The 13,825-nt window shown below is 29.5% G+C and overlaps 1 protein-coding gene across 1 annotated transcript in view; it reads right to left on the reverse strand.

Annotated features, from left to right (window-relative positions):
• Unr (cold shock domain-containing Unr) overlaps window positions 1-13,825 on the reverse strand; it is a gene marked incomplete in the record, with an annotated part of 39,050 nt that overhangs the window by 12,382 nt on the left and 12,843 nt on the right. Inside the window, 4 exon segments of the mRNA XM_067051899.1 lie at window positions 4,485-4,708; window positions 8,779-9,078; window positions 12,019-12,280; window positions 12,377-12,603. Of these exon segments, the coding sequence (XP_066908000.1) occupies window positions 4,485-4,708; window positions 8,779-9,078; window positions 12,019-12,280; window positions 12,377-12,603 (1,013 nt within the window).

The raw sequence follows: 13,825 nt of genomic DNA on the forward strand, positions 1-13,825 counted from the left end.
ATACACACAGTCCTATGAAATAATATAAATCCATGGGAAAAAACTATTTCAATTAGTTTAAGTAATTTATTTTTTAATCTGAGTGTAACTGATATTATTTTTATGATTATTATTTATGATATTAATTTTTTTTTTTTTAAGGTCATGCCAGTAGCAATTAAAACCATCTGGACCATTAATGTTAAATTTTTTTTCATCACTAAAAATAACATTAGACCATTTTTTACTATCTTGAATGTCTTTCAGCAAGCTGCAGTCATCGTTGCAAATGATGTTTTTTGAGCTGTGGTTTTCTCATAACCTTATAATATTTTAAAAAATTTGATTCAGCTATCCACTTCCTCACCAAGCTAATATCACATCCTAAATTGAATCGCTCCTGTTTACGTAACTTCTCTCAAAACCATCCATTTCATATGATTGGAAACATTTGGAGGTCTTCCACTTCTTTTCATTTATAATTTTAAAAAAAAAAATCGCAGGTTTAATCAGAAACAAAATTGCTTGTTGTATATCTTTGCTAATATTAGCTCAATTAAAAATCTTTATTTAAATTTTTTATATTTGGTTTTGTAGGAAATTAATTAATCTATATAAAATTAGCACCTTGAATGTTCTGGGAGATATATACACACACTCAAAAAAGTTTCCATACAGCATGCTATGAATTTGCAGGGCTATTTATTTTCAACTTAACATTTTCCTAATGTACAAATTACTAATACCAATATTAGATAAAAAATATATGTATTTATTTTTATTTTTTCAATAATATCAAACGAGGCAGCATGTCATTTGTTTATGATAGGTCAAAAAAGTTTCTATACACTTTCAATATTAATCCTTGTTACGGCGGGTATGGGTTCAAAAGGAACCTTTACTACCCCAACCGTGAAAAGGAAAGAATAGTCGAATTTTGTTATTTTTGTATTTTTAAATAAGTAAACATAATAAGAATAGGAACACAAAATATACAAACTAGAAAAAAAAGAAAGATTAAAACTATTAAAAAACTAAATTAATTCAACAAAAGATTAAAAAAAGTCTTATTTCATCGGTGATTGGTGGGGCCCCGGTTGTGGTTGTTATGAGTGGACATTCTCATGGAAGTAGATCGACAAAAGGGACATACGTCCGCCCGCCATGTCCTCTTGGAGGATGAGTTGAAGAAGTCCGCCCGGGCTAAGATGATTTAGCTGATGAAGATGGCCAGAATGCTAGTAACTACGAGTGCGTAGTGAGGAGATAAAGGAGACGATGTGTGTGCACACGTAGAGGCGCTAAGAAGTCATCTGTCTGTTTTTTAGTTTAAAAAACAATACAGAGAAGCCGCCTTGCTTCTGACGTTACAAAAATCATATGTTTCATTTATCGATATGTGGACCATATGTTGGCCGCAACAATCCTATTTGTTGTACTATGACCGTCTTTCCAGTGTTATCTGTATAAATCTTATCTCTATACTCAACTCTAGGTTCAGTATTAGCTCTACTTGTGCCTGGGAAATTGATTTCTTTTCAACATGCACGTTTCTCGTGATTTGAGAGAGCTTATGGTTCGCTACCAAATGCAGGGCTTATCTCTAAGGAAAATTGCACATCCATTGAATAAGTCACATGCTACTGTACAGTATGTACTAAAAAGATACAGAGAGTTAAAATCTCTTGAGGATAGACCACGTGCTGAAAGACCTAGGAAACTGGAGAATCACCACAGGCGAGCCATCCTTGCTGAAGTCCATACGAATCCTCACACTAATGCAACCTCAATAGCCATCAGAATAAATAGGGACTATGCGATTCAAGTCCACCCAGAAACATGCAGTCAGAAATATTCTAAGAAGGGAAGGATACAGTGGTAGAGTCGCAAGAAGAAAGCCCTTCATCAGTAAGATAAACCGGAAGAAGCAGCTGCAATTTACTAGGGAGTTTGTAAATAAACCCAACAATTTCTGGGAAAGGGTCATATTCTCCGACAAATTCAAATTTAATATTTTTGGGCCAGATGGAAGGTAGAAGGTCAAAAGTGTGGAGGAAACCAAACCAAGCTTTTAAAACTAAGAATTTGACCCCAACATATAAACACAGAGGTGGTAGTGTCATAGTGTGGGGGTGTTTTGGAGCTTCTGATGTTGGAAATTTAGTATTCATTGATGGGTTTATGGACCAATATTATTACCTGGACATTTTAAGGAACAATAAAAAAAAAAATCAGCTGAAAAATTGGGACTTGGGGAAGTTACGTTTACCCTAAACATACTGCTAAAAAAGTAAAAGAATGGTTGATCGACAATATTCCCAATCAACTAAAAACACCTCCACAGTCACCTGATGCAAACCCTATTCAATACTAATGGGAAGGTGAGTGAAAAACCATAACACCCAAACAACAGAAGAGCTTAAAGGTGATCTACAGATAGAATGGAATGCAATTAACAATGCGGTAACGAAAAATCTGGTTTTAAGTATGAAAAACAGGCTACTTGAAATTCTAAGGGCAAAAGGAGGACATGTTATTAGAAAAAATATGTATTAAAATATATTTTTTAATAGTGCATGGAAACTTTTTTGAAACAAGTTTTTGTAATTAATGATAAATTTAATGTTTTTTCTCTACTGTTTGGTTCGATATATTTCTTATGTTAAAATAAAAAATGCAATACAAATAATACTGTTGCAAATTTCTTGAATTCCTACATTTGCATTTATCCAATTATATTTTTTGAGTGTGTTTACATAGTTTTTGGGTTATTAAAATAAATAAATAAATATGTTTCAATGTGAACATGTGCACAATACTTTTAAAAATAAAAGAGTAAATAAACACATGTACAATGTCCAATACACTGTATCTTTGCAAATACTGGTCCAATGAAGATTTTCTTTTTTTTTTTTGTTATTGTAGAGAATTACCAAGTCAGTTGAGTTAATTATTCTTTTCATATTGTGGGTGGTAATAAAAATTTTATAAATATAAATTACGATTTAAAATAAGTCAATTTGTTAATTTTCTAAATGAGCAATACTTTCTCAGGTTAAATAAAAAGAATTTTTGCATAATTTATTTGTTTTCATGGTTGTTATATGCAAAGTCACTTTTTCCATTTATTACCTAAATATGAAAAGATTAATTTAAATTTGAAGTAAAGTGATAAGTGAAAATTGTGTAATGGGCCACCCCACCAGATTTATTTTATTCATGAGCCAATATAATTTATTATTTAACCTAACTTTTTTTGATGTTTTTTTCTCAGATATCAAAAGTCGAGACCTGATACCAGCCATACTAAACTATTATATATAATATATAATAACTAATATAAAATTTTTAATTACTTTACAAATTTGTTGTTGAAACAAAAGAAACTTAAACTACAAAATTACTTAGGCAAACTAAATTCTCTAATAGTGTTTAAAACAGCAACAAATGGGTCTTTATGAATAAATAAGCAACCACATTCTTTCATGTTATGTGAACATAAAATAAAAACATAATTAAAAAAATTAAAACTTATTCTCAAATCATCAAAACATGAATGGAGACGACACACAAATCAATAACCGACCTTGTGTTTTTTGGATTCAGAAGGTTCTGAAACGCTTAGATCCATTGGAAACTACACATTGAAAATTTAATCCAATTACAATATTCACCTTGCCTAATAGTAAGGATATAAAAGTAAAAAGATAAGGAAAAAAAGTGAAAAATTGATCGAATTATAAGGATCATCCTTAAATTTTGAATGGCTAAGGCATTCAATGAACCAGACTTATCTGGTTCCAACAATTAGGACAGATAGAAGACCACTGGGTAAAATCTCACAAAACTATTATTGTAAAACAATAAACGAAAGCAAGTTATACTTAGCTTCATAAACAACAATAGTAGAAAAAAGAGAATAGAGATATGGTAGCAAGTTGTAATACTGATTGTAATACCTCAATAAAATTTGGTTGTCTTAATTGTTTAATAAGCTTTTATTTTCAACCAAAAATGATACATGGTTTGTTTATTTACTATACGAATATAGTCAGAAAGAGATAACATCTATGTTACAACCAGAATAGATTTGAATACCAACAGCAGGATCTGCACTTAATTAATAGCTATACCTAAATTACAAGTCCTGATTTCTACTAACTCAGTCAAGAAAAAACCAATTCTGAACAGTTTTTTATTAGTAGAAGTCTGTTAATAACTATTATGTTTATTTCAACTTTAATAAAAATAACCCCTAACGATACTTAGCATTGAATTAATTGCAAAGTGGTAAGTAAAAAGTAATGGCAATTGCATTTGACTATAATAATTGCAATTTATTTGGTTAAACATTTTAATTTTGGACCATTGTTACAGTTACTGTGCTTCATCAAGTAGTTGAAATTATTAACCAAAATTGAAAAAAAAAATTCATTTCAGCAGTTACAAATTACAGTAATTGGAAAATAATTGTAATTGTATAAGATTACTAATCCTTAAATCACCTGAAATGGAAGAAGACTTCAGAATCATGAGTATCAGTCTCAATGAATCCATATCCATCTTTTAAAGCCGCAACAAAACCCTGAAGCACAGGAGATCCGTTAGAGCTAACCAAGCCCCCACCAGATCCTCTTACTCCGCTTCCAGGACTTGCACGTGATTCGACCCGTACATCTACTGCCATCACTTCTTTAGTCCTTTTAACTTGGCACAAATTAAACTCAACCTAAAATAATCACATTACATTAATTCATCAATAAATGTAACTTCCAAGATTCCAATAGACTATAACATTTAAATAATCAACTGAATTTGCATGGACAACTACTAAATGTATAATTAGTGTTAACTAGTGATGACAGATTAGTAATGACTAAAAATCAACTTTTTCATAAATTCCCTCAAAAGGTACCATAGATGTGATAAAAAAATCTTCATGTTGAAATCCTTTTCAAATAACCAGATATCAATTTGAAATAATTGGGGAAAAAATACTGTATATACCAAACTTTATAATAAAATAATATTAATATTTCTACTAGATGAGTAAATGACGGAATACCTGAACTACAACATAAGATAAGAAAAAAGAAAGAAAATCAACTTTCAGGTTCCATACCCTAATCTCAATATTTTTTATTTCAACCTATAACAACAAAATTTGGTCAATACAATAAAACAATCAATAGCAGTCAGCCAAACAATAATTTTATTATTTCTTCTATAAAAATGAACAATTAAAAGTATGAGTAAGAAAACTACTATTAAATGTCCAGAGTTACCAAATTTAAAAAAAATTATAAATACATTAGTTTTCAAATTGATAATTGATCTGATTCAATGAAATAGACTTATGATGGCTATCTTGAAATAAATAAATATCTGAAAATACTTTCAAACAAGTAGCATAACACTTGTATTAAATATAACAAATTCCAAAATATTGTTTTCAATTTTTACCTGTTTTGGAGAGAATTTCCTAAACTGCAGCATCACTATAGAAGAACAAAGCAAATGAACTTAACATTAACTGGTAAAATTGATCTCTTGTTTTTTTTTTTTTAAAAAAAAAAGATACAGCTGTTTACTGAAGCAGGGCACATCAATCAAAAACAATAACTTTTTTCTTTTTCAACATATTTTTGTGTAATTTAGAATCAATTTAATGCAGATAAGCCCACAAAAACTAATTTCTTTTTTTTTTTTTAAAGGAATAACATCAGTTTTATTCAAATATGACTAGTTTTTGAACAGCAGATGTCAAGAACAGGAAACATATGTTACCACAAACTTGTATGATCTATCAATAATAAAATACACTAAAATTCTCTAAAATATAAATATTTAACAAGAATTTAATAACTTTTCTTCAAAATAAAGATTTAAAACAATATTTTGTAATGTTGAATTAATAAATCTATTAACTATAACAAGAGGATATAGAAACAAATGGATACAATGGTTTCAGGCCTGCCAACACGCAACTAAAAATACAAAATTTAAACAGTAGATTTATGTGTTCATAATAATAAAAATTAATTACCTAATTAAAAAAAATTAAGAAAATTTAAAACCAAGATAGAGTTAGTAATTAATGGAAATAGTAATTAACATATATTATATAAATCATAAAAAAAAAAAAAAATGACAAAGCAAGAACAAAGGTATTTTATTTATTTTATTAGGTAACAATTTAATTGGAATTTTTTTTTTAATTGGAAGATTAATTTAGGCATAGTAAAGTGATTTTTCTTTATAACTACAAAATAATAAAACAAATAACAAAAAGTTAGACATATGACAAATGGTTAGTTAAATATAACCATGTAGCATTAACTAACATAAATTTCAATATACTTACAAGAGATTTTTATAATTTATAGATTATTTTTAAATTAAGTTTAATAGGCAGAACTACAGTTAGCTGACCTATGGTTGCTAATTAAAGCCCCCTCTTACAGAGTCAATATTATTGAACATGGTTGAATATGAAAATGAACCATGTTCAATAATATTACTGACTCATGGTTAAACCAATCCCACTAAGGAAGTTCAACCATAGTGAAGATCAACTCAGTGAAAATCTACCTAGCCTAAAATGCTTTAGGAAAAGTTCAAAAAATCTAATATTTATAGAATCCCTCTTTCACAACATTGTAAATGTATTAATGTTGTTTTTACACTGTAATAGAACAGATAAAAGTTTTAAAAAAAATTGTACAGTAGGTACTAGATTAAGCAAAGTTAAGGAGAATAAGTTAAAGGAATAGGGCATAAGTTAAATGGAAACCATCAACAATCTGCAATATAGAAGAACCCATATTGTGGTTAAGATGATAGTATAAATCATATAACGGTAAAAACTCAGAGTATTTATATGTATTTATTTAATGTGTGTGGACCATTTTCTTGCCTGTAATTTTTAACTGAAGGCTTAAGTTAGAACCAACACTTCAAAAGAAATATTTCTAATGAATTGGAACTTAGACCAATTCATTTAAGTTAATCCATAAGGTCTAAATTCTTAAGAAGTATTTTATTATGTTTTTTCAAACCTCAAAAGGATCTATAAACTCACAATTTTACAAGTCCCTAACCAATAAAGTCAGATTGCACTACAGTTATTTAAGTGTTTGCAATAAAACTTTGATATTTATTGTCAAGAACATGTAAATAATATATTAAAATAAAAATCACCATGCTTCAAACATTTACACATGCTACAAAGATAAACTGAAAACTATGTTTATTACTTTTCCTCTGTGTAGGTTTAGCTCCATCAACCGTCAAAGTAACTAGCTAGTTTTTTTCTTTTTAATCAATTATCAATTACTAAAGATGTTTGTGCTAGCAGTACTTAAAGCTGCCAACAACAAGTAGTGGACTGATATCATCAAATAAGTGATGTCTTTGGTTATCAATTTAATATAGATTCTCATCATAAAACTTGTTTTTGTTCCATGTACTTTCTATTACTCCTGGACTGTCCCTTTTTTGTAATGTTTTAAAGTTCCTGAGATCAATATTTGATAATATTTAGATGTACAAAACTGATCGATAAAGATGAAGAGTTTAAGATTAGGTTCCGGCGATAAGAGAAATCTTTAATTATTGAAAATCCTCCACAGCCATCAAACACATTATGAAATGAAAAATAGTTTTATTATTTTGGGACTAAGTTCCTTTAGAACAATTGTAAGGTTACACAATATATTGGCCAAAACTAGTGTGGCTGCACTCAATTAGGAATCATATTACAATTGTACACTGAGAAATTTTGGGTTACAATAATTATAAACAATATAGGCAATGTTCCATATTTATAGTATCTCTATTATTATAATATTTGTTCAATTTGGAGAATCATAGGCGGTTACAGAAGGGTTTTAAACGAGGGAACAAATGATGATGGCAAATGGTAGAGGAATTGGAGTTCCAGTAAAAGGCAGCTCGGGTAAAAAGCGATTTGTCAAACTAACCAATTCGGTGAGGTGGAGGGTAAGTACATGTCAGATGAATGGGACCAAGTTGTACTGGATTGAACTGAAAATTTGTCCTGAGAGGAGGCCAGGTCTTCAACCCTGAGCTTAATACCCAGGGCTGCGCCGACAGAGCAAACAATCCTCTCCATCGTTTCTCCTGCTTTATTAGGGAGGATCCTGTTATTTCTAGGGTATTAGCTAAATTTTCTTGCTTCACCCGATTTGTCTTCTAAAACTTGTATTTGATTTTTTAATATTTTGTTGTTTTCATTTCAAATATCTTCAATTAATTTTTCCTGTTTAACTGCATATTCCTCCATTTTTTTAGGCTTTCACCGTTTTCAAAAGTGATATCCTCTTAATTTTCTAGTGTGGTTTTGACTTCTTTAATATTATCTTTTATTTTAATTATTTCTGATAAAATTTCTGCTATATTCTCTTCCATTGTATTCCTAGAAGTGATGGTTGGAGTTTATTCTTTAGGGCTAGGTGGTCTTAGGGATGAGGAAGCATAGGAAGAAAATAGCCATTTTTTTTTCTATTTTAAAGAAATATCACTCTTAGTGAGATCACAACTTTTACCATTTAATATAATCTTGCATGACGAACATGAACATGCTAATGTTTATTTGACATCTCTATGGATTGTATTTTTACATGCAGAACACATAGGCATTACAAAATATGATAGTGAACAAGATAAAGAAATGACAGTGTATAAAATACAAACAGTGGGCACTGGAGATGGCTACAATCAACTAACAGTTAAGTACCTAACAACAAAAATGAATAAGTAAAAAAAAGAACATCTTACTTTATCTCCAATTCTTGGTAGGCCCTTGAGATCACAGTCTTTGGCATAGTAGGAAACTGTTTTCTTTACCGTAGCTCCATTCATATTAGTCGTATAAGATATTAAACCAGGCTCTGGACATTTATCACTTGATCCAGTTTTTGATGGTGAAGGTCGACTAGACCAAGTTGAAGAAGCTTCTTTAGCGACAACACCACTTATGCCACGCTCTAACATTGTTTCAAACTGCACTGTACCAGCAGCAAGGATTTTAATTCTTATAGCAGAATTACGTTGATTTGCATAAGATGACTGTGGATCCTTAAACAGAAAGTTAAAACATACAAACCAATTATTTAAGATTAAATGTTTGGGTTAGCCACTATTATATAATAAACACTACACAAGGAATTGATTTTCTACTACTTTTTTTTAATAGTAAATTCTTTAAAATAAAAATTCCTGATTTTTCCTTCTTTTATAAACTCCTAAATTATGACATATAGGTTATTCACACAAGTAGCTAAAAATGTTTAGGTGCTAAACAGTTAGTATGAACGAATGACATCTCTTTCCCGCTGACCTATTAAATTCGCTAAACTGTTATTTGCTAAAGTAAGGTTATCCATGTTTTCTCAACAAGTTTTGTGAATTCTTAAGCTTGATCAATTCGATTTCACTTAAAATAAAAATGCTGTCACGGATGTGCTAATCTGTATACATAAATATAATGATGATCTTCATGAGTTTTATCATAAAATAAACGCAAGTTTTAGCACAGTCCACGGTGGAGTCAAATATGTTGTCACCATAGTTACCACACTAATATCTTTATTATTTCAATTATAAGTAAATAATTATCTTCATTTTAACACTCTCGGCAACAGGAATGGTTGAATATTTCAATTACGTTTTTTTAATAACATAACAAGATGAAAGGAAACAAGATCTCTTTAACAGGTTGGGTGAATACGATAATAATTTTCAAACTTAGAATAACAGACACACTTATTTCCTACAGGCACCACATTTGTCTGCAATTTAACCATGCAGTGTTATTCTCTAAATCATCAACATATATATTTTTATGATAAAAAATAATTTTGTTTTCTGTTGAAGTTAGACAAGTTCTCATTTTCAGGAGCTAGCTCAAAAGAGCTACATCATGGTTAATGAAATCTTCTGCAATTCTAACTAGTCAAACAATACAATTCTTAATCCTACCTATCATTCAGCAATGATTTATGATTACTAAGATCTTTACCCAGAACTAATACATCAAAATGAACTAATTATTTCATTTCAATTATCTAACACGATAAAAGGTCCCTACCCTATAAACTTAAAGTTTGTGATTACACTGATTTTTAAAATATATATATAAAAAAAAAATTATAATTCACAGATGTATCTAAAAAGTATTAAAAAAGAAAAGAAACGATTATAACAGTTCAAAAACTTACTTGGAAAACCTCACAAGTAAAAATAACCACTTTGCAAATTAGTTAAAATTTCCACTATAAACAGAAATTGTATTAATAATATAAGATACACTCAGATAATTCAATGAAACTGCTGAAAATTATAAAGTGATTGATCGTTCACGAGATGAAAATGATAGATTTGTTTATTCTTTAAAAGGAATAAAGAAAATAAATCACTCCCGAATGTAAATAAACTAATTAGTGATTCGTATAAACATACGATTCATTCTATAAATATGAAGTTAAAACATGACCAAGTGCCAAACTTCTGGTTTAAATATTCTTTCCAATAAACGTTTAAAGTCAGTAGGTATTTTGATATTGTCTGTAAAAAGGAAACTGTACATTTAAAAACAAGGTAATATTTTGATTAAACAATACTGTTACATTATAGTATAATAATAATTTCATGATGAGTGAATTTAATTCAATTTATTCGATAATTATGTAAGGGAAGGTGTTGTACCTCTGACCACCTCTAATTATCTGCCATCATTTTTAAAAGTTTCTCTGTTCAGTGTATAGTAACACTACAACAAGAGGACCTTCAGCAACTTCTAAAACAGTTGGATCTTTCACTAACAACAGGTGAAAAATATTGATGCCATTTCATATTGAGTTTCCTTTAATAACATCATTTTTTGTTTTCTTTTGATCATTATTTTAGTAAATGTGAGTTGTACATTAACTCCTAATGATAAATTTTAATTATGAAGTCAAGTATAAAATTAATGGATCAACCCAAAAGATTTAGCATGACATAACTATGATTTCACCTGATGTGCCTTTGATAACATCAAAATGTTTTATCTCTGAACAGGTCAAAGGTATCTATATCACTTAATCCTCTGATGAGTTTTCCATTCCTTATGGAATTTTCCACACTGCTATCAACCTGTCTTAAAAATTTTCAATAGCTTTGCTAATCCTATTAAAAAACACCTATTAAAATTTTATTCCGTAATATTGATTGAATTATTTTTAATTAATTTTCGTTTTTAAAACTGGCACATTTCCACAAATGAGTTCCTCCAGTCTTTAGAGACAAAATAGGCCATTGGTTAAGGAAAATTAAATAACAGCTGGAAGTTTTTTTGCTATAATATTAATTTATGCTAAAAATATTAATTTAGTGTTTGGTTTTGACCCTTGCCCTAAGAACGTTTCCACAGATAATGAGTTCCTTCCGTCTTCAGAGGCCATAGGTCAAGGAAAATTAAATACCAGATGAATGTTCTTTTGTTGCTGAAATAGCGATAGCATATAGACCAAATTCTCACTAGCCCTGTCCATGATAATCTCATTTTTGTTTTTTATCAATTACATAGTCACATTGTAAATATATTCCTAATGTACACATTTATGTTAAAAAATATTAATTACAGGGTTATGTCTACCTGTTAGATGTTAGTGACGCCTGGTTTAAAGTACAAAAACCCCTGGTTATAGACATAACACATTGTTCATATTCAATCACTTGGTAAATTTTTTGTAAAAATAAAACCTCTCTCTCAAAATATAATATTTAAAACATATTTAACTGGTGCAGTGATCAGTGAAGATGACATAGATGCATTTAGGTAAGGTACAACTCCTTACTCTATTGTAAATAAAAAAATTAAAAAAATATTTTGGAATAATTTGAGGAATAAAACAACACCTATTTATATTATTACTCAGTTTAATAGCCTATATAAATAATCAATAACTGAAAATTAAAAGCCATTCCTTAGTTTTCAACATCAAACCAAGCAATAAATAAAAACATATATTGTACCTGTATAACCGTGAACTCTACTTCAGTTCCAGCAGTCAACTCAGTGTCAACATCAAGAACTTCTGAATAATGGAAAAACAATCTAACATCTCTTTCTGCACACTTGATGAATCCATAACCTTCCTTCAAAGCAGCGATAGCTCCTTGTTCCCTTCGCTCACCAGAAACAATAAATGACTCAGGAAGCAAAGTGATACCAGTAGCCCTTTGCAAACCATCCCGCCTGTCTGTTGCAATATGAAACTGAACCCAGTCACCGTGTCTATTTTTGAAAATAAATAAATCAAATTAAACAAATAAGTTGAAAAAGTAAACTGAATAAATGGTTTAAAAAGTTCTATGAATGTGTAATCCATACCTTAACGTAAATTCACCTTTCTGATCTTTCTCTCCAAAAGGAACTTCAGTTTCTTGATGATCCTGACCCCTGTATCTAATTCTACCAGGGAGGGGGTCAGGGCTTTGGGCTCTCGGGCCCCTTTCTAGTGGTTTTAGAACTTGGCCTTTAACTATTTCATCACAAATGTCTTCAAAAATCACTGTACCCGGTGGTAGTGTTGTAATATTACAAGCTACTTCTTTTCCCTGAAATATAAACCGAAGAATTAAAAAAAAGTCAAAATCATAATTCACAGTGGTAGGAAGTACATTTCCACTAACTTTACAAACAATACAATACAATAATTAAAGGTTGTCCCTTTTAGGAAAATTTATTGAAAAGTTATAATTTTCCTTAAAGGGAGAAACTTTAATCGTATTGTTTGTACAGTTAGTGGAAATGTACTTAGCACCACTGTGAAGTAAACCATCAATATTACATTTATTACTTGGGAACATTACAACTGTTTTTTCTGGAAACTTATTTTTAGTCAAGGAAAATATTTCTCCTTCATATAACTATCAAATTCTTTCTTAGTTTATATTTTTCCATTTTTTATTCCTAATGACAATGAAATTGGGTAATTATTTCAAATAGACAACATTAAAATTACTTTAGTGGAAGCTATTTTGAAAATTCAACATTTAAGGCCTATTGGACTACTCCATTACAAATAAGACCTAAAACTTAACTATTATTAAAGAAAATTTTATTTTACATCAATATAACGAGTTTAACCAAAATCGTTGGAGCCATTTTCAAGAAAATGGTAAAAAATTGGAAAATTGATAATATACAGTGGATACTTCAGGTAAGTCAATTTTAGCGAAAATTCGCTGTAGCGTTCAGGCATTTTATAAACCAATATACATCATCTTGATCAATATTCTAATCTAATAATACTAAAGCAATATCATACACAAAAAAAAGTTGTAAGATTAAAAATATTAGTGAAATTTTGTAAGAACTGCCATGAAGCAGTAAATAAGGTGTAGTGATATTTTGCAAATATGGAAAAATCAAATTGATATAGGCTAGTTTAAATGTGTAACAGTGGTAGAAGAAAAAGTTTTTGGTGAATAAAAATGGTGTGTACATGTATAAATAGTATATGGAGGGATTATGGCAGTGATAAACGTTACCCTGTGCCTAAGTTAGCAGTAGGCATTCTCTCCCTAGTTCTTCAAGAGTATAGACCTGAAGTTTACACTAACAGACATATTAAAAAATTGTTTGAATTTGAACTAGTCGGCCAAAAAGGTGAGGAATAGGACTGGAATGCCAAAGTAAGTATAAATCACTCTTTATTTAATGCATAGAGTTTTAAATGGTACTTAAATTTGACTTTTTAAGTGTTTGGAATTTACTTATATAAAAAATTGTTTCCTTTAAAAGGCAAAATTTTACCTGGAATAAAAAAAAAAAAAA

Source organism: Halyomorpha halys, unplaced genomic scaffold (genome assembly GCF_000696795.3).
Source record: "Halyomorpha halys isolate HHAL.00 unplaced genomic scaffold, Hhal_1.1 Scaffold388.1, whole genome shotgun sequence".
NCBI lineage: Eukaryota > Metazoa > Arthropoda > Insecta > Hemiptera > Pentatomidae > Halyomorpha > Halyomorpha halys.